The sequence below is a fragment of the Mchenga conophoros genome, linkage group LG17 (assembly GCF_057382185.1).
Source record: "Mchenga conophoros isolate Kocher_MC1m ecotype Shallow Benthic linkage group LG17, M_conophoros_male_GT1.1, whole genome shotgun sequence".
In the NCBI taxonomy this organism is placed as follows: domain Eukaryota; kingdom Metazoa; phylum Chordata; class Actinopteri; order Cichliformes; family Cichlidae; genus Mchenga; species Mchenga conophoros.
In genome coordinates, this window is record NC_140542.1 from 28542597 (window position 1) to 28563531 (window position 20935).

The following is a 20935-nucleotide window of genomic DNA, read 5'->3' on the forward strand; positions in this document are numbered from 1 at the left end:
ATTTAATAAAAGCCATCTTTTTGTCCGTATATTTAAACCGTGAGCCATGAGAACTACTTAAACACCATGAAAGAAAGCCATACTTTTACTCTAATCTCGTTCATCGTAATCTAATATCTTTAAAAAGAAAAAGAAAGCACAAGAACGTAGGCAGTTGCATGCAGTTGACTGCTGACCCTCAGGGTATAGCCTTTATGAATAAAAAATGCGGCGGTTAAAAAAAAAAAACACAAATTCTGTAGGAAAGAACAAGATATGCTAAACATATCAATTTCAGCTTCTCCCAAATGAGATCCTCTGGTGCCTTGTAAGTATCACAAGATATTTATGGCAGCAGTTGTGATTGGGTTTTGAGCTCTTGCCAAACAAATGCCTTTATGAGGTGTTTGAAATTTAAATGAAAGGGTAGGAAGTTCATTTGGGACTGGGGTGGTTACAGATGTCTCTCTTGAGCCCCCGAGTCAAAGTAACAACCTTTAAAATGACACAAAGGAGCTAAAAAGCAGGAGACGTGGAAATAAAACAAAACCTCAACAATTTCTTGGTGGTCTTATTCTTGTTCTTTGTTGCCAGATGAAGCTCAAAATGCAGTTTCTTCCAACCCCAACCCACAGAGCTGTTCTTCCTTCCCAATAAGTGTGTGCCTGTTGGATTGTTTGAAACATCTGTGCACAAAGCAAACAAACAACAACAAAAAGACTTTCTCAGTGGTGGACAGCGTATTTGTCCATGGGCACAAAGCGTCATCCATGTGGAGAATGTATTCTTGGGTAATCTAAAACTGGCAGTGCTTTAAAGAGTACTTCCATGAAACTATATCTTCTTCATCTGGTGCGGTGAGGAATGCGAGGGTAAGCATTAGATGAGAAGAGGGACAGTAGGGGTTTGAAGAGTGGACATGCATGTAAATGAAGGAGAAAAAGCACTTAAAAGGTACACTTTGGTGCACAAATACGATTCCGTCTCTATAATCTTTGGAAAGCCCATTTTAGGAAAATAAATATCTTGTAATGAGAGGACTGTTAATACTTACAAATTTAATTACCGACATAATAAACTCTTCATATTTACATTAGAAGCCTTTTACTTTTGGGACTTCAGCCCAGATATCAATCAGTGACAGAGGGACGCAAGCCCGGGGACTTAGGATAACAATCAAAAGCACAACAGGAGTGACCTCTTAGTGTAAACCAACAGGGTCATCTTGTTGCCAGACGCGAAATCCAGAACCCTTGGCAGGAAATCCACCGTGTGCTGTTGACATCGCAAGTCATCCGTGACAGACAAGGAATAATACTTTCAGAGAGGAAGAGTTTGGAGGGGGAAAACAATGGAGTCCAACATAGACACTGTGCTGTCACTGGAAAATACAGCTTTCAGGCATGATACTAAATCTTTTGTACATTAAGGAAAGGGAAAGCACTAAAAACAGAGATGAAAAATATGCATCAGTTATAAAATATAAACTTATGAGCTAGCAATTTCTCTGTCTTAATATGATAATAAATTCTATTTTAAATTTGTACGCCTCTTATTTGCTGCAGAGACGTACAAATTATACTTGTCTAAAATGTCACTTTTGATTGACACCATAATCAAGAATTTAATCATATTAGTCTCTTTATAGTCATTCACCAGCCGTGCTACCAACAATATAGGGCATTATAAAGAAGAAAGTCATTGTAATTGGTCTCATTAAAAATGCCCCAAAGCATCCCTTTATTCTTTATGTTTCAGCAGCACACCGTGCAGGAGTACGGTTAGTTTTAACGTCCATAATAAAGCGTAAAATGAGCCTGTAGTTTGCCTTTGGGGGGCAGTGAGGAATAGTAGCTCTGAAACTGTGTGCACAGCTGGTTTCAGGTTTTAAGTGTAAATCGGACCATCTTAATGAGAAACTCACTTACCATTTGATCAGCGTGCAACAGGGAAATCAGGAATCGCTAAATTTATGACCATTATGGGCCTTTGTTAATGGATGTGTAGCAGAGTCAAATTCAGTGTTCAGCGAGGAGAGATGTGGATGGACCTAAGAATCTTTCGTTTCTTTTCTTGGACAATGTTGATTTTGGCTGGATGCAAGTTTCTGATGTTGGCTAGACACTGGGAGAGCAGACTCGGGGTGCTTCCTTCACATTCTCACACACATTTGGATGGGAAATGTGTGTTGGCAAAGTGACAGAAGTTACTAACAGAAATCTGATCCACTGTGGAAAAAAAAACAGTCATTCTATAAGAAAAGGTCATCAGCCAGAAGTCTTAACGCAATGGAATATCTAGTAATGATAAAGTTTTATTCTGTATATACCTTATTTGCACATGAACAAAAACTTTTTTCTTTCCCAGGATTATAAACATTGTTCTTTTTTTCTATTGTACATTTTTTGTTTTAACATGACTCACTCTGGAAAATCAAGTGTAACATACTAAACCACAATCAAGGGAGACTGACAGAGAGGCCCACTTAGACCCATCTGAAGCTGAGACTGTCGAAGTACTTGGTGGCCTGCCGTAAAAAACAAAGGCAGAGAAAGACTGACCGACAGGCCCATCAATCATCTGCCAGACTGGCAGGAAGGTAATAGACACGCATACACACAAAAGGTTCCAGAAATAAAAAGGCCAACCCACACGATCCACACCAAGAGCACCAACAGAATCAAAAACACTTCATATCACATCTAGAGTACATTATTCCTGAGGTGACAGCATCTGATTTTAGCACTTAAGAGTAGAATGAAACATCTGGATGGCTGTGGAGGTTATGTTCTTTCTCCATTGTTTTCCATGCATCTCTAAAGGGATTCTGTTTAAGCGTTTCATCAGATCAAATTACTTCTTTGAGCAAAGCGACTGAATCACCATGCCAGCATTTTTAGCTAAATAACTACATTTCATGTATACTTCAGAACATTTAATACTAGAGTTACTACACTACCAACTGTTTTGCAGTTTTGTTAACACTTGCATGGACATTGGTTTACATTCATTAGATCATTACATTAAGTAAGTATCAAGTTTCTTCTATTTTATATTCATACAAACGCATGGAAACTAACTGCTGTCTGTAATGTAGGGGTAAGACAAGACAAATAACTACAGCAATACTAGCTGCTTTAAGATAATATATTGTAGAGCGATATCTTAAGCTAACTGCTAACACTAATATGCAGCATGCTCACAGTCACCATTGTATCATGCTAATGTTGGCAGGTATTGTGTTTACCATGTTCCTTTGTGATTTCCTGTGTTATAACTGTAACATTTCCAAATTACTAATAAAAACAAAGTATAGCCATATACGGTATATAAATGACTGATTAGCCAACACTATATGACCCATTGGTTTATAAGGTCCTGCTTCAAATCAGTGACAGAGGGACACATCATGTCCATCAGAAATAAATAAATAAAAATAGTTTTTTTTAAGCCAAATATTACCATATTTGGACAAGGACGTAAATGGCTAACCATAGGTGCATGCACGGACAGTGCAGAAGTATCATGCATACATGCAATAAATATACAAATACAATAGAGTGAATTTCACTCACTGACTGGAGCACAGACAGCTGCTAGCACAATTAACTGCATTATTTGTCAGGCAGTTGCAATAAAAATGCCTCTATAGGGCCCAACACTGCAAAGATGTTTGATGGTCCCAGGCTGACTCCAGTAAAGATGAGGTGAGGCCTTAGTGGATAGTTTGTCAGTGACAAATTATCACATAAAGCGCCATGCCTCCAAATAACAAACTGAGACAGGGTTTGAAAGGGTTTGCCAAAAGAAAAGTCAAAAGGCATTTTAGGGGACAAGCACACCAATGTCCATGTCTACCCATCCAGTGGCTAAAGCCCATTAATGAATGGTGCAAAAGGAAGTGAACTCAGTAAAGACTATGCCCATGATGCTTCAGAGTCCAGTTCAATCTAATCACTGTGGATATTTATTGGTAAAATATTTACGTGAGCTCTTAAAGTCAAAAGACCAACAAAGCCGGAAGGCTTAATCCTCTGAGTGCCATCAGTTTGCGTTCACCTGATAGTTGAAATACCAAACATTGCAACATGGTTTGGAAAACTACTGGCAATTGGATAAAGTACTCATGAATTGTAGTAAATGAGCTAAATTACTGGCATGCTCCTTAAATAATTGTAAACAACATGGTCTGAATCGATCAGAAAGACTGAATAGTGATTTCAAACATCATGTTTACCTATCTGGTTCTCTTTTGTTCCTCAGCAGAGCCAAATGCTGTCCCCTCAAGAGACGGCAGTATTAGCTGGTCATACCTTAACATATCACGAACTAATGCCGGACACTCAGTATATTATGCTTTCTATCATTACATAGTAAAGCAGGAATATCATGCAGCACACTGAAACAATTTGAAATGTATCTTGCCTTGGTAACATTGCATAAATGTTATAGTAATAGGCTTCTCCACAAGAGAATACAAGACCTACTGGATATGGCACTTGATATTCGTAAGGGTTAATAAATGCAGAGCATAAATGCCATTGTTATTTTCACCACATTTTTTTTGGAAGATTATAGTTAAAGATAGAGGAAAACATTGGAAATTAAAAGTTCCTTTGCGAAACTTCCTGACAATGATGGTTTTGGTGGTGGTGCCGGTGGAGCTTTGCCACAAAAGAAGCCAGAAGAGCTAGTATGTCTTGACGGGACTTGCAGAAATGCGTCACACAAAAAACTGACATAAGTCATTGTGATGTAATTGTTTAGCCAACAAAAGGATTCTGAAGAGGGTGAATGTTAGTGGTAATGTGATACGTGTAGATTAAATTGTGTGGTTTTCAACTTCCCCACAGAATTAAGTAGTTCTCTGGAAACATCCGCCAGTGTTTATGGAGTATACACAAAAAGACGCACTCCTCGGTCTCGCTTCCTAGCGTCCACAATTTCCTACACTGTTAACATTTTGAGTGCCATAAACAAATAATTGTTGATTGGTTTTAATGTTCAAATCTAACATTTGGTGTGAATGCTCAGCATGAAAGCATTTTTCACATTTAACCACAGAGTACACATCCCGAACTATCTCATGTTACTAAACAAGGAACAAAAAGAAAAAAAAAAGTCTCAACCCTGGGATATGACCAACTTCTAAATGAAAGGCGTCACACACGTCCTATTTTATTTAAAATGATGTGATTGGTTCCTGTTAAAGTCATAAATATTAATCATCGACAAAACAAACGGTCAAGTCAGCTTGTTTATGTAAAAATGGCAGTTTTATCTTAAAGATTTAAAACTTGTTTCAAACAATCACATCCAAGTTTGAAGTCTGTGTATAAGTAGGCAAATGAGCTGTATAATTGCAGCAAGTGGTTTTCCACATACTGCATATTCAAAATATTTTCCTCCCAAAATTCATGAAGTGTTTTTCATTCGTTGACATTGATATTTGGCTTTGATAGGAATCCAGTTTGGCCCTGTGAAATTTGTTATTGTTTTTACAGCAGATATATTTGCTTTAAAGCAGTGGTTCGACTGATTAGCGCTTTTTTCCCTTCATAAAGAAATGTACTTTACTGTTCTCTCTTTGGCAATTACAATCACAAAAATTTAATAAAACCATGTACAGTAGTATCAGCACATCACATGGATTATGTAGGTATTTTTAATATATGTAATAAATATGAGAAGAAGGCACACAAAATGAAAAAGGATGAACTTTTTTTGTTGAGAAACTGATATATCAGCCAGAGTGATAGTATGAAGCTCTTGTATAGTAGCTGATATCACAGTATAATAAATATGACAGAGGCAACTTCACCACTACACAGATATAAAGGCTGTTCAGCTCTTCAGCAAGGAGATCAAACCGTGAAGAGAAACAGCAGCTGCACTTTGAATTGCAGTGCCGACAGTAGTCATTTAATTTAAAAAGTGACAGCAGTGAATACAAATATACCCCTTTTCCCTTCATTTTGACCAAATTTTGACATAAATGTTGAATACAAATTTCCTGTAACTCTTTTTTTTAAAAATTGTGGCTATAATGAAAAAAAAAAAGCAGAATGATATCCTGACTTTTCGGTCAAATAACCTTTAAATAATTAAATACTATTATTACCATTTCCCATTCAGCAGCCACAGTCTAAAAAGGGGTTTGTATGAGTCACAGAGTCCACATGGCACTAGAGATTTTGTCCACTGAGTAGGTACAGGACACCAGCCAAGCTTGTCCTGACTGGTTTATGCGTGCTATGGCAGCAAAGTTTTTACCGGGGCAATCCAAAACCAAGGCAGAAAATCCATATGATCAGCTACAATGTCAAAATCTGTACACTCAAAAACAAGCACTCTGTGGCAGTAGGAGGTTCCGCTTTTGTGCAAAAACATAACAATGAACATGACTTTCACACTGCAAAAAACAGCATCTACATTAAAGAACAGCATAGTGAAGTGAAGACAATGTCCTCAGAGACACTGTGTAAATGCTCTGGGTAATGTTACCTAAAAATCAGACTGAGACAATATTATTACGAGCAACCCAGATGAGGCAAACGAAGGGCAAGAGCTCGTGATGATGTGATGATTTGGCATCTCTTGCTCTGATCTTGGCCAATTCCTTAACCAAAAAAACAATAAATACCTAATAACTAACCACTGCAAATCGATTCAAAATATACTCTTGCAAAGGGCTGCGCTGTTTCTGGCAGTGGTGAATATAACTGCCCAGCATATTCAATAAACAGCAAGTCCACCCATTGTGATTCAAATCCCTCTGATACTATAAGGCAGTTGAGTCTCTTTGTAAGAAACCAAGTCAGACAAAAACTCGCCAATCAAAACGAATCTTTGGATTCCTCTAATCTCAGCTGGCGGGCACCACTTAAGGATGACGGACAGATAGGTTGAGGTCTTTCCTAGCTTTCATATCATTATATTCTGATATGCATTTCTTTCGTCACTTGTGCCCTGGTGAAATCCTTAAGAGAAACCGCTGATAATACAAAAGAAACTGGCAGAACTCGGGGCTCACGTTTTTTTTGTCTGTTTAAAGCGCTTTTCATCGGGCGCTCATCATTTTGGTGGCAGCGCTGCATGCTGGTTGCCATGTTGGAGATACGAAGGGGTGGAGATACAGGGTTGGATTATGTTATTCGGAGGTCATGATGGGATGGCATGGTGTCTGGTGTCAGTCACAACCCAGACCAGTAGCAGTTGAAGGGACAGCACTAGCCACAGCGACGGAGTCAGGCCGGACACTCCGCCACAGTCAGCGTTATCTTCCTAGTGGCAAGCAGGGAAAAAAGAAACTAAAGTTAGTATTTGTTACAGAGAATACATTTATCTCTATACGTACGTACGTATATATATATATATATATATATATATATATATATATATATATGTATATAAGCAGTCCACCAACAACTTTTCCATTGCTTTTGCTCTTTTTGTAACAGAAAAAAAGTCACTAAAACATTTACATATATTACAAGTACATACTCTTATAATACTTTATTTTTCTGAGTGCACTGAATCTGATATATATACACCAATAGGAATTCTGTAACTTAAGCTTAAAAGGAGAAATGATGTTTATAGACAGTTATATGCTGAGTCAACCAGATGAAGAAAAATAAACACTGTATTTCTCTTAAAAATATTATTTCACTACCCTGCTGCTTGTGCCTTTAGTTATATAAAACTCTAAGATAGGTTTATCAGAATGTCTTTTTACATATTTATGGCTTCCCTTGAAAAGGACCTAAAGACTGCCTTGAGTGCAGTTGCTTTGAAAAATCACTGCTGTGTGACCAGTACAGTAGTAGTAACTGAACTTTACTTCCTAATGTTGTGTTTGGGAATAAAGAAAAGAAATACATAAGCTAAACAAACAGCTGAGCATATCTACATCTGTTTTTCTATTTTTCTTAGCATTTTTTTTTACAACACTGGCGTGTTCATTTTAAAAATGAATGTGAGCTTCATTATCTAACAGGTTGAATCTGATGATGTCACTTCTTTTTTCAGTACTATGAAAAGGTTTTGAGCCAGCCCTATTTTAATTTATCTTTTGCTGAGAGCAGCTAGGCTTTCCTGTAATTTTTGTAAGTGGTCTCAAGCAATAGTTAATGAGCTTTTCTGAAGGTCTTTCAAAATCTTTCTTTGGACATTGGCTGATTTTTCAAACACAGACCTATGAGTTATTCAAGCTGCAAAAAGGGACCCAACACAAGGGATGAGGCAGCATTGTGTCTACACAAAACACCACTTAGCAAAGAACCACTTTGAAATTGTATCTTTAGGCTGTTTGTTACGGCATGCTGTACCCAACAAGTTGGTTCCCAAAGAGCTACTAACTAAAAAAATATCTTAAAGTTATCTTCTTAAGAAATAGAAAAAATGTGAACATTCAATTGATCCAGGTAAGGTATGGTAAAGTACACAAGAACTGGACTGAAAAAGGTCTTAAGGAGTGCCGAATCCATTTGTTGCTCAAAGTGTCGTCAATACATTCAGAGGTCAGGAGAGGGTATAACAGTGAGTGTTGACAGACATGCGTAAAACACGGTGGAGTTGGTCTGTCATGGTTTAGAGTTGCACTTTAGCCAGTAGTCTTAGGAATCGTATCAAAACTGATGGAATCATAAATGCTTACATACAACGTCATATATAAAGTGCCTCATTGGGAACAGCTTCATTTGTCTGCGGGACAATGATCCTGAACTCATCGGCAGTACAGTAAAAGCATACCTGACTAGAAAAACCCGCAATGGAACACTATCAATCAGGAACTGACCTCCCCAGAGTCCGGAGCTCTGCAGGGTAGGATCATCTTGACTTCTTGAACAAAAGGCAGGCACGATCCAAAGAAGATATTTGAATGTTCCTCAAGAAGTCTGGAGAAGTGTTTCTGAAGACTACTTCAAGAAATTCCAAGAAGCTGCCTCAGAGGGTTCAGGCTAAGAATAACGGCGGCAATAACGACTTTCAAGAATTGCCATACTCCATTTCCATTTATGTTTGCACCTGTTTCAATAAATCACTGTACCCATTTCCCTTGTCCTTGCAAAATATAAATGAGGGGTGGCTCATGACATTTGCACAGCACTGTGGCTGGTGACATTTCCTTTTGCAGACTAAATCCTGTCCTCTAAAGCTTGACAGTTGCAGGTTTTTGACAACTGTACAACAGAATTAACAAAGGACAATGAAGCATAGAAAGCGCCCTAAATGAGCTATGCAGGTATCAAACATGTGGTCATAAAATATGAAACGATATCAGGATGTTTTTTTTCATACTTGACTGGAAAACTTTGGATAAATGAATTCCCCTGATATTTTTTGGCAAAAGAAAATAAAATCTAGATGTAGATGATAGGTGAGCGGTCTGTTTTTGCTAGCATCCGGATACATCAGTAACCAGTAGACATTTGAAGACAGATAATGATTGATGGGGAATAATACAAAGAGAATGGCTTGAAGTTCAAAGTCAGTTAAGGACAGGCATGTAAGTTGGGAAGGTGAAGTCAGATGGTGATATAAAATAAGAAGGAGAAGCAGGTGAGAAAATGTGTGGAAAAGCAATGGAAAAAGATAAAATAGTGGAACAAAGCAGGGACATGAAAATGGGGGAGGAGACAAGACTTGAAACACCAAGGGAAAAAGAAGCAAGAGTTACGAACAAGATCGAGCATTCGAAAATAATGACAAAGTGTTAACGAGTGAGCGTTATGGGACTGACCCGAGACAGCACATGAACAGTGGCAGCAGTAACATGAGCAGAGAAGAAGCCAATGGGGAGCCTGCGCTCCTTCGGCACATGACCTCATCCTAACCATCAACAGCCAATCATAAGGCGGGAAACAGAGAAAACAGAGAAAGAGAATCATGCAGCAAAGGGTCCATATAGTTAGCAGGTTAGAAAGGAAATATGAGCAGAAAAGGAAGAAATAATTAGGTTACATACACAAACAGTAGTACAAGGCAGATGCATTCCCTTCAGAGACAAGTGTGAGAGAAAGTTAGTGTGTGGGTGGATGGGTGGGTGTTTGCATATGCGTGTGTAAGTGAGCAACAGTGCAGGCAGAAGAGTTCATTTTTAAAACTTTGACGCTGGAAAAAGACTATAGAGTGAAAACAAACAAAGCACTCAAGCACAGGGGTTTCACACGCAAAGATTCTGTGCTGCTCATAAAAATGTTTGTTTAGCTTAGTTATTCATAAATCAAGAAACAACTGACTGTTTATCTTTGCATGGGAAACCTACGCACATACAGCTTTTGAGGGATTTCACAAAAGACAAAAGAATCCAAAAGAGAAGTGGCATGCACGATGTAAAGATATTAGTTATGGAAAGGTGCCATGGGTTCAGCACTGATACATTGTTCCCATACTGGGAGAGAGTCTTAAGGACTTTGAGGAAGTGACTTGAGCTTTGACCAAAATGACTCTGGTCTCTCCTTAATTGGCCTCTATTATGTTGGTACTTCTTACTCTAATAATAAAAAACGCTAAAATGCTTTTCGCACAGTAAAAAAGGCATTTTGAAAACAGGCTTGAATCGTGAAAACTTAAAATTACACTCCCTGGACACTTTATTAGGTACACCTTACTAATGTAGTACCAGCTTGGAACCCTTTTTGCCTTCATGGCTATTTCTTATTTCTTCATGCCAAAGATTCAATAGAGTGCTGGAGAAATTTCTCACAGATTTTGGAGGATATAGACATGATAGTATCGCACATTTCCTGCATATCCACAATGCCAATGTCCTGTTCCACCTCATTCCAAAGGAGTTCATTGAATTGAGATCTGGTGACTGTAGAGGCCATTTGAGTACAATGAACTCATTGTCATGTTCCCGAAACCAGTCTGAGGTGATTTGAACCTTGTATCATGGTGCGTTATCAATAATCAGAGGATGGGTACACTGTAGTCATAAAGTGAATAAACAATGCAACATTTTCTTAAAGGTTGAACAAGGCAGGCTCAGTGCCTCAGCGTTGTTTATACTGAATTCTGAGCCAGCCATCTGAATGTCACAGGAGGAATCGCGACACATCAGACCATGCAACATTTTTCTTATCTGTTATTGTCCAATTTTGGTGAGGCAATGTAAATTGCAGCCTCAGTTTCCTGTTATTAGCTGACATGATTGCAGTCTTCTGCAGCTGTAGCGCAAGTGCTTCAAGGTTCAATGTGTTAGGATGCTCTTCTGCATACCATGGTTGTAACGAGTTACCGTTGTCTTAAAATCAGCTCAAAGCAGTCTGGTCAATCTCTTCTCACCTCATGCATCAACAAGCATCTTGATCTAAACAACTGTTAATCACTGGGTATTTTAGACTGTTTTTGGACCATTTTCTGCAAACCTAGTTTGTGGAGTTCCGAAATACTCTGAAAATACTAGAATGAACAACTGTCACGTTCAAAGACACATTCAAAGACAAACTCAAGTTTCTTGTCCTTTCTGATGCTCAGTTTGAACTTCGGCAGGTCATCTTTATCATGTCTATGTGACTCAATGCATTGAGTTGCTGCTTCGCTTTTGCATTATTGAGCAGAGGAACAGGTGTACCTATTAAAGTGCCTGGAGAGTGCATGGTACAAAAAGCTTTGCAATGGTCTTTCTTTCCAATATAACTACACTCAGTAAAGGCTTGTTGGTTGTATATCTAGTTAAAGGTCATTGAGTGTTGCAGATCTTCTCTGAAAAAGTCTGCTGTTATCAGTCCATCCATTTATCTATTCTCTTCTGCTCATCTTTATCAGGGTCACGGGGATCTGGAGCCTATCCCAGTTATGATAGGGCGAGAACCGGATTACACCCTGGACAGGTTGCCAGTCTGTCGTAGGGCTAACATAGAGAGGCAGACAATCATTCAAAGCCACAGTCATACCTATGGGCAATTTTAATCACCAATTAATCTAACCCCACTAAGTGCATGTCTGAGGCTAAGGAAGAAAGCCAGAGTACCCCAGAGAGAACCCAACAAAGAATCCAAATATCTTCCTTAGAAGATAAACAGAGAGAAAATATTTGTCTCCCATTCACCGGAAAGCCAGACAAAAGTTCTTTGCAGACTGGAGATGATAAACTAGCACAGAACAACCATTTTTTTTAAAAAAGGGGAAAACATCATCCAAGTCTGATTAAAGGCACTTACATGACTATTGTTATCAAAACAAGCTGCAGGTCCCTTCCTGTACCGCGGCTCGGAAGCCAATTGACAAGGATCAGGCCCTTGTGCTGGATTACTGAAGTCAGGAACATGACAACTTCTGATTGATTCTGCATTAGTAATAGCAGCAACAAATAGTGCTTTGTTCAGAAGACACAGTTTTTACGTACAGCTGGAATAGTGTTAAATCATACATCTTGATTACTAAACAAAGACACTAGTTGGAATACGTTGCTTAATACTGCAATGACGCAGCCATCATGTTCTACAATGGTGTTTTCCAAGAGGCTTTACCTCTAATTGATCACAGCTCTGTGTATTTGCGAGAACATCATTGATTTGTTTGTAAGCTATTCAGACTTATCCCACAAAACCATCTGCCATACAGACTTAGAAACCAAAGCATTACAAGTCTCTCATTCTGGGCCAATTTGTAAATGTCAATTATGGCGGAGATGATCATTTTTGTGGGTGTGGGATTCTAAAGGACACAAATGAGGGAAATACTCCACGGTAACCGCTGTCGATAATGGAAAACAACCCTTTTATAGAAGCTTGGAGAATGAACATTCAGTTGTTTACCACAAGTCCTCTTTAAATGGCGAGTGGTGAAAAATATCAGTCATAATCAGCGCCTATGTTCTCCAAAGCACAAACTTTATGAACATCTGTTCCCTGAGTCAAGTGTACACACTGTCTACCAGATTATAGCTGGTGTTTAGTAAAAGGATACACTCCTGTTCTTCCTGCTTTAATATCTTTTCCTGACATTCACAGCCATGTTCTGTTTCTGCAACGATGAAGACGAGGTTCGTCTTGGGCAGCCTTTCGGCGTGATAGAGCCTGGAGAAGGGAAGACACACAAGAGACACAAAAGCAGTTGTTGACACGTGGGCTTGAGTCCAGGAAAGATATGATTTCATTCAAACATGCTCACAAGAGATACAAGGAAGTTGAATGTTTAACCAGAAAGCAGTGAAGTGAAGATGCAGTAATTGTCATCTCTTTTCCACAAAAGTAGTCAGCTATTGGTCTGCACACACAGTGGATCACTCAGTCAAGTTTGTCAACTATGCTCATAAGGACACACAAACCTGCCTTACCATGCCGCTGTCCTCCGAGAACTTTACTGAGACCCACATGTTGCTGGTGCTCAAATGATTTGCTCCGCTTTTTTATTTTATTTTATTTTTATAGTGGTCGTTAAAAAGAAACGTGTGTGCAGCTAAAGTGCAGGAATTCCACGCGGCACGCAGGCAGGCACTCCATTAGCCGGCAAGAGGGACCTTAAAACACCACACATGCCCGTGCACATGCACAAATCACACATGAAAATGCCAAGTGACTTGACTTCACTTTTATGGCATGCAAATGTTTTGAAAGGTTTTAGGCCCACATCAGGTATTTTACAGATATTATTCTCTGTCAGCGTCTACACAGCAAGTGCCTATTGTGTAGCTGGGACGGGTTTTTACGGTTTACCTTGAGCACTTCTCTGTGTCGATTACGCCTCTAAAAGACAGGCTGTCATTCTCAAAGTAGTATTGATATTCCTCCTTGATGCAGACCTCCTTCTCCACATCCGGTGCATCATCAGTAGCTGTAGAAGCACATTCAGGTATATTTTTGGTTAACACACAATTAAAACAACAGCTCTGATATATTTTCACCTATTATACCTACGCCAAACATTAGCATTCATTTAGTTGTGTTTTGAATTATTTTTATTTAGAGAGCACTTGTGTGAACCCAAAGCGCTTCACACAACGAAACAACGTCATAACGAGTAGATTGTAAATTTTAAGTAGTGTAACATTCATAGTTTGCCTGTGAGCTTTTGAAAGTTTCCAAGGATATCTGCTTATGAGCACAAGTTCTGGCACATTCCTCAATTGACACTTCTGTCAATCTGTTGATATTTTCGTTAACAGTGGGCATTTGTGTCGTTTTGAATCGACAGCATCATCTCCTTTCCCTTCATAAGGATTTTTCCAGCGTTTCATATGCTACAGGAAAAGATAGAGGAATCATTGGAGCATTTTTTCCTGAGTATTTAAAGGGAATTTTGCTATCCTCTGTAAAGCTGATTAAGCTACAGTTTCTTTTACCATTCCATTTGATTTTGTTTGCGTCTACATTTTGCTATGACACTGAGCTTTAAAGAAAACCTAACACAGACAATCATTCTCTGTAGGTTCAACATGAAGGGAGTGCTGTACAAATAGTACATTTATCCTTTGTTCATATGTGACAATTAAAGCAGCTTAAGAGATAAAGTTTATTGCCCTCCTCCCAGGAGAAACCAGCCATGTAAATAGTAATATTTAAATTTAGAGAAAAAAAAAGGAACATTTCTGGGCATTAACACCAGTTCTCGCATTTTCATGGGGATGACAGCATAAAACTAATTCCAAAGCTTTAATAAACTAAAACTTCTATTTTGCCAAAGTCATATGAAAAGAAGTGTCTTTAACAAAGAGAGAGGGAGGCCTGGTATTCTGTTTTTCCTAATACATACAAACCTAAGCCTGCTAAGTTCCTCTAAGGATGAGGTTGTAACTATTTGTAAAAATGACACTGACTTCAAAATAAACAGAACATCCATCATAATTAATTCTCCATAAGGAGGCAATCCAGGCTGTACAGATCTGCAGACATTTCTTAGAAACAATTCAACCCCCTTGTTCTCATGTGAAATTAATAGGAACCAACCTGCTTCCCCGAAGTTAGGTAATGTGATGCTGACCACTAGCTGTTGCATTACTGACCTAAGAGCAAAAAAGCAATCCCAGACACAAACAAATAGTTAAATTCATTAGATTTTATATACATTAAAACAAAAATCTATTTAAGTACTCATGCAAGCTAAAACCAAACTGCTAAACTAACTAAATTCTATCCAATTTTCATATTTTCATTACTGTGCAAACGTCTTGAGCCGTCACTCTTTTTTTATATTTTGCTAGGAAAATGGGAAATAGGAACACTGACTTCTTGAAATGTGAAAACGTAGGTGGAAATACAACATGTAAGTCAAAAATAGTGTTCGTATCATTCAAACCAGCTTGAAAGTTATTACTTGGTATGATCACCTTTAGGCAAGCTCTGATGATAAAAATCACTCGGACACACGTGGACCGAAGCAGGCTTATGGAAAGCAGACATTATAGTCGAGACTTTAGGACAACTGTCTTGTAATTTCTTTAAATAGTCTTAAAGATTAGTTCTTTAAGCTTCTTGGTAGACATGCGAAGCTCTTCTTTGGATGCCTTTTGTTTCATTCTCTGTTAAGATGATCCCAAACTACCTCAATAATACTAAGGTTCAGGCTCTGGGGAGGCCAATCTATGACTAATAGCGTTCCATTGTTTGCTTTTCTATACATTTCTTTACATTATGCTTTTATCGGGGCGACTGTGGCTCAGGGGGTTGGGAAGCGTATCTGTGTGCCTCCAGTGTGTGAATGCGAGAGTGAATGAATAGTGGCATTGTAAAGCGCTTTGGTTGCCTTGAAAAGTGCTATATAAATCCAATCCATTATCCAGTGTGTTTGGGATCATTGTTATGCTAAAGAATGAAGCCACTGCAATCAGGTCTGATTGGCAACCTCCTCCATATATTTTTAACCACATATATTGCTGATTTTAACCAGAAATGTCAAATTTTGATCCATAAGACCAGTTGCCACTGCCACAATATATTTCTTTCTCTTCCCTAAGATCGGCTTCTTGACAGCGACTCTTCCATAGATTGTTTTCCAGTCATGCAGATTTCTTTTTCTTGAGTTAAGAGCCCTTTTAAGCTTGGATGATTCATAGGTGCTAAGTGGCTTAAAAAACAACCAACAAAACACTCATCTGAAAATGGTTGAGAAATTGGACTGAAAATGTAGCGAAAAAGCAGCCAATGTCCAAAGAACAAGGTTGAGAGACTTTCGCAAAGCCTGGACATCTAAAGCTAGAGAGTACTTTAAAAAGTAGTCTCGCTCCTTGACACAAAATATAAAGAAATGAGGTTTAGCTCAAGCAATTTGCATACTGTAGTTGAAAAGTCCTAATATTTGCTTTAAGGGCGTGAATATGGGTACATTTTGAGTGGCCTTAAAATAAATTTTTATTAAACATGTTGTAATGACATCAAGACAGTGACACAGCACATAAATCAAGAGATGATTTCCTGGAATGTAGACTGTCTAGGGAAAAAAAAAAATCAGCTATTAAACAGATGCTATACGTCCATGTGGAGGAACAAATCCTGCTTTCCATGTATTTTGAGGTTAAGGACTTAAAATTCCTGCTTCTATAGAGAATATTTCAGCTAATAATGGAATGACACCATTTCAGACCATATTATTTAAAAAAAAATTTAAAAATCAAACAAATAACAAAAAGAACTCACCAGGCAGCAGCAGTTGCCCACCATCCCAAATTTAATATATCTGCTATTGTGGGCTTAAAGGGAGAAAATGAGAAAAGAATATTAGATGAGCACCAAATAAAACCTACAATGAATAGTTTAGCATTCATTTTAAGCTGGTTGAGCCTGTCTGAATATCCTGTTTGTGTTTACAGTAGCTGTCTAGTTTTGCACAGCACAAAGACCGAAAGTTCCAGCCAGAGGTTTTATTTTCCTCCTTTGTGAGGAAATTAGAGCACAGTCCTCGTCAACAGATGTGAGGATAACTATGTAAACAAAGAACCAGTGAGAAAACAAAGTAGCACACAGTTTAAATAAAAGCCCCAACATGTTGCTTTGATTATAGTTAGCATGCGAGGGCCTTGTTTCGGTGAATCAGTGCTGTACTCTTTCCTTTTAGTTGACGGTGTCCTCAGTCATCAAGGAGGCTTTACTAACCGTGTTACACTGGCTGCTGACAGAGTCTTTGATCAGAAGATATCTGCGTCTTTCATCTCACCTTGGTCACTAGACCATGCACGAATATGTGGTAACAGCTGGGAAATGACAGTTTTGTTTGTATAGTAAATGATTTGAAATTTTTACAAATACAAATACCTCTATTAAGTTTCGGCTTATTGCCTCTTCCTATGAAGGAAACATTTTAACATCAAGGGAAAGCATCAGTGTTACTGTAAAATCGGCAGATAATTTACATCATTCCACTGGAAGTTGCACTTTTTGTAAGTGACAAAAAAAAGTGCCAGCTTGTACATTGCTTGATGTGTTAGCCAAGCAATCTTTTACTCTGAAACATCCACTTTAGCCATGCTTTCACCATTCCCTCTGCTTTCCCTACTGTCTGCACTATCCAGATGTATGGCTCCCTTTAGAGTGACGTGTGTATATGTGTATGTGTGCATACATGTCATCAAGCAGGTATGAGTACAAATTGCATCATATTTACTTGCGTCTATCCTTCTGTTCATGCAGGGAAATTAATTTGCGTATGGATATCAGAACGTGTAGGTGTGCAGTAATGCGTGGCTCAGTTTGTGTGATAGGTTTTGCGTGTGTTTATAGTCTCTGGCTTATGTAACTTACCACGTAGACGGATCGCAACCCGGCAGATGTTTTGTCCTCTTTCTTGGGATCACAGAGCGACTGGTAGTTATACGTACTCTTATTGGTGTACAGAGACGAGTTGATCAAGCTTCTCATAATACAAGGGTCGATCTCACCGAAGAATTTCCCAATCTAGTTTTGCAGCAGGGATCAGGTATTCAGGGCACAGAATAATAATTATAATTAAAAAATAAATAAATAAGAACTTGCACAAAGAAATCATATAATTTACATGACTAATACATGAGTAGTAAACATGCCTCAAGGTCCACAAACTACCTACAGCCCGCAGATAAATGGTTGAACACAGCCAAAACTACTAAACTTTTAAAATTGATATTGTAGTTGGGATTGTTCATTTACAGAGAGCCTAAGCTTCTTGATAATTTGAATTTATCATTATACTTTTGCCTAACTATTTATTAGGTACACGTTGCTAGTACTGAACTGGACACTCTTTGCCTGCAAAACCACCTATTTTTTTGTAGAAGAGATACAAAGATGTGTGGGAACTGTTCCTCAGATATGTTTGTCCATACCGACATGACAGAAATATATACAGTAATTGCAGCAGATTTGTCGGCTACACATCCATGATGCCAATCCTCCATTTCACCACTGACGACAGTTACAGTATCTGGTGAATGTGGAAGACATTTGAGTCCACTAAAGAAACCATTATGAAAGATCCGAGCTGTGTGACATGGTGCGTTATCCTGTTGGAACCAGCAATCAAAAGATAATGTTATCAAGCCATCATGTAATTATGGCCAGCAACAATGCCAAGGTAGGCTATGGCATTGACATAATACTTAAGGGGGGGGCGTGATATGTGCCCACACTATTACACTACCAGCTGCCGCCTACAAGGCAGCATGCTTTCGTGTTGTGCATGCCAAATTCTGAACTGCTATCCAAATGGTTGCAGGAGAAATCAAGACTCATCTGAATAGGCAATGTCTTCTTCTGTCCAATTTTAGTGAGTCTATGTTAATTGTAGCCTCACTGTAGCCTCTTGTTCTCAGCTGACAGAAGCCTGATGTTTGCTTTGAACCTGGCCATCATGACCATGTCTACATACCTAAATGTGTTAAGTTAGTGCCATGCGATAGGCTGATTGAGCAGTTAAACAGGTGTACCTAATAAAGTGGTCAGTGATTGTAAATTTGCTGAAAAAAAAAAAAACCCCATACAAAGTAAAACACGTGCAACAAAAAGTCGTGAAACTGTAGACGTGCAAAAAAAGTTCAGAGAATTTAAAGACAAACAGACAGCAAATCACTCTCAAACCAGGATGACTGACTTCGGTATAATCTGATTAACACAGTCCATCGGGCAGCCATAAATTTTTACTTGGGGGAAGTAGTTTGCCTCAGTATATCAGAGGTATCACATGACTGTGTGCATGGAAGTGTTTAAGTAACAGTGTTTCCAGGAGGGTGTGTGTACAGTAAGTAGTGTTCTGTGTGTTTGTACTTTATGAATGCAGTCAATCGCTCAGGTCACTGTTAACAAGCTGTCCTCCATATATTCATTCCTCTTTATCTTAACATTCGCAGAGTATATAAATCTTTTAATCTATAAAGGTAAAGTGAGCCTTCTTTTCTTTCCACGTGCAATAACGCAAATAATGAATTAACAGTCCCGGCACTGCTAGCTTGCAGACTCCCGGAGGGCGTTTTGGAGAGAGCAAAGGAATAAGCTGGGGAGAGAAGGACATAGTAAGAGGGAGAGAAAAGGGGAAGCTCACAGAGAGAGAAATATGATTGAGGGCACACTGCCTTTTATAAACAAGGTCACTGGGTTTTTAGTACTGCTGAGGCTACTGATTTATCCACCATACACCCAACTCTGATTAGGGAAGGAGTTGAGGTGGCATGAAAACATTTACTCAGATGACAACAGAGGCCCAGTGTCAGCCTTTAGAATAGGACAATAACATTTATTTTCTGTATTTGGGCTTTTTGAATTAGCTAATAATAGGAAGCCATGGGAAAACTTTATTAGGCTCCCTTGTTATGTTTTTTTTTAGTAATAAAAAAGCAAATTTAGGCTTACTGAAGATTCACAAAAGATTTGTTGTGATATTCAAACATTTTATGGGCTTTGTATTAGAAAGCTGGCAAGTTAAAGACAAACTGCATTAGGTGAGTCCAGGAAAAGGTCAGTCTGTGTGTAAAATGACTGGTTGTTGAATTCAATTCAACTTTGAGCATGTAAGGCCTCTGGCAGTAAAAAAAGAATTTCTTTCAAGGTAAAGAAAAATGAAAGAAATATTGTTTTGACACAAAATATTTCAACTTAAATCCAGCTTACCTTGAACCTCCAATTTCATTTCATGAACAGAATTTGATCAGTTGTTACATTATCTATACACTCATGTGAAAAGTTATGTTTTTATAGGGTTCTATGTCCTGTGAAAAACTAAACACACCCTTACTGTTCCCAAGGTAGGTAGTAGCCAGGTACTGCTAATTAGATACAAAGTTGTGGCAGTTTCCAGATGAGGAGAATTGGGGTGTTAAGCTTTCGCAGGACTGCAGAGTTCTGGTCACATTAAATCAGGCACTCAGAATCACTATATTTTCAACTGCTGTGTGAATGGAAAAAAGAAAGAAAGAAAAAAAAGGACAAAATCCAGAGGCCCACCTCATTAAAATGGTCAATCTGATTGGTCATCACCAAGAAGCCTCCATCATCCAGAATATAACAGTTTAAATTCTGGAATTAAACAGATAATTAAACCAGCGCTGATTTTCATCCAAAACTAACAGCAAAACATTTTCTACATACCCGAACCTCTTACCTTATCGCCTATCGTACAGCCACACAGCTCATCCTTGCACTTGAAAACATAAAGGGGCAAAATGATGAAAACTGATAGGAACGACAAAATGTATCTAATTGCGCACATGCTGAATATGTCATCAAGATAGGATCTACTCACACTTTTTCTCTGTGAGGTGTTGGAGAAGATCTCTCTCCACATATCTATGTCCAAATGTACACCGACCACTGGGTTAAAACACAAAAGCCAGACATCCTAGATCATACCGGACCTCTGTGTCAACTTTCCACTCTGAACTCAGAAAATGGAACTTGGCTAAAGATCACAGACAACTAGACAACTTGATGTGTGGTTTGTGTATGTGTGTTTGTGTATCTATGGCAGAGGGAAGAAGAAATAGACAAACGTAGTGGCTATTAAATTAGAAGCAGCAAGTGTTGTTGGAGGAAAAGAAGTTCACACT

The 20935-nt window shown here is 38.5% G+C and overlaps 1 protein-coding gene across 2 annotated transcripts in view; it reads right to left on the reverse strand.

Moving 5' to 3' along the window:
• Nucleotides 1-2357: 2357 nt before the first annotated feature.
• cacna2d1a (calcium channel, voltage-dependent, alpha 2/delta subunit 1a) overlaps nucleotides 2358-20935 on the reverse strand; it is a 108065-nt gene continuing 89487 nt past the window's right edge. The window contains exons 29-39 of one of the 2 annotated variants that reach the window (XM_085251165.1): nucleotides 20632-20699; nucleotides 20491-20529; nucleotides 20334-20405; nucleotides 17664-17816; nucleotides 16563-16615; nucleotides 14877-14932; nucleotides 13647-13764; nucleotides 12898-13007; nucleotides 12150-12232; nucleotides 9725-9813; nucleotides 2358-7263 (exon numbers count right to left, since the gene is read on the reverse strand). In XM_085251165.1, coding sequence (XP_085107291.1) covers nucleotides 7227-7263; nucleotides 9725-9813; nucleotides 12150-12232; nucleotides 12898-13007; nucleotides 13647-13764; nucleotides 14877-14932; nucleotides 16563-16615; nucleotides 17664-17816; nucleotides 20334-20405; nucleotides 20491-20529; nucleotides 20632-20699 — 878 coding nt within the window. In that variant the 3' untranslated portion in view covers nucleotides 2358-7226. The remainder of the gene's footprint in view (nucleotides 7264-9724; nucleotides 9814-12149; nucleotides 12233-12897; nucleotides 13008-13646; nucleotides 13765-14876; nucleotides 14933-16562; nucleotides 16616-17663; nucleotides 17817-20333; nucleotides 20406-20490; nucleotides 20530-20631; nucleotides 20700-20935) is intronic. The other variant, XM_085251164.1, reaches the window with a different exon arrangement.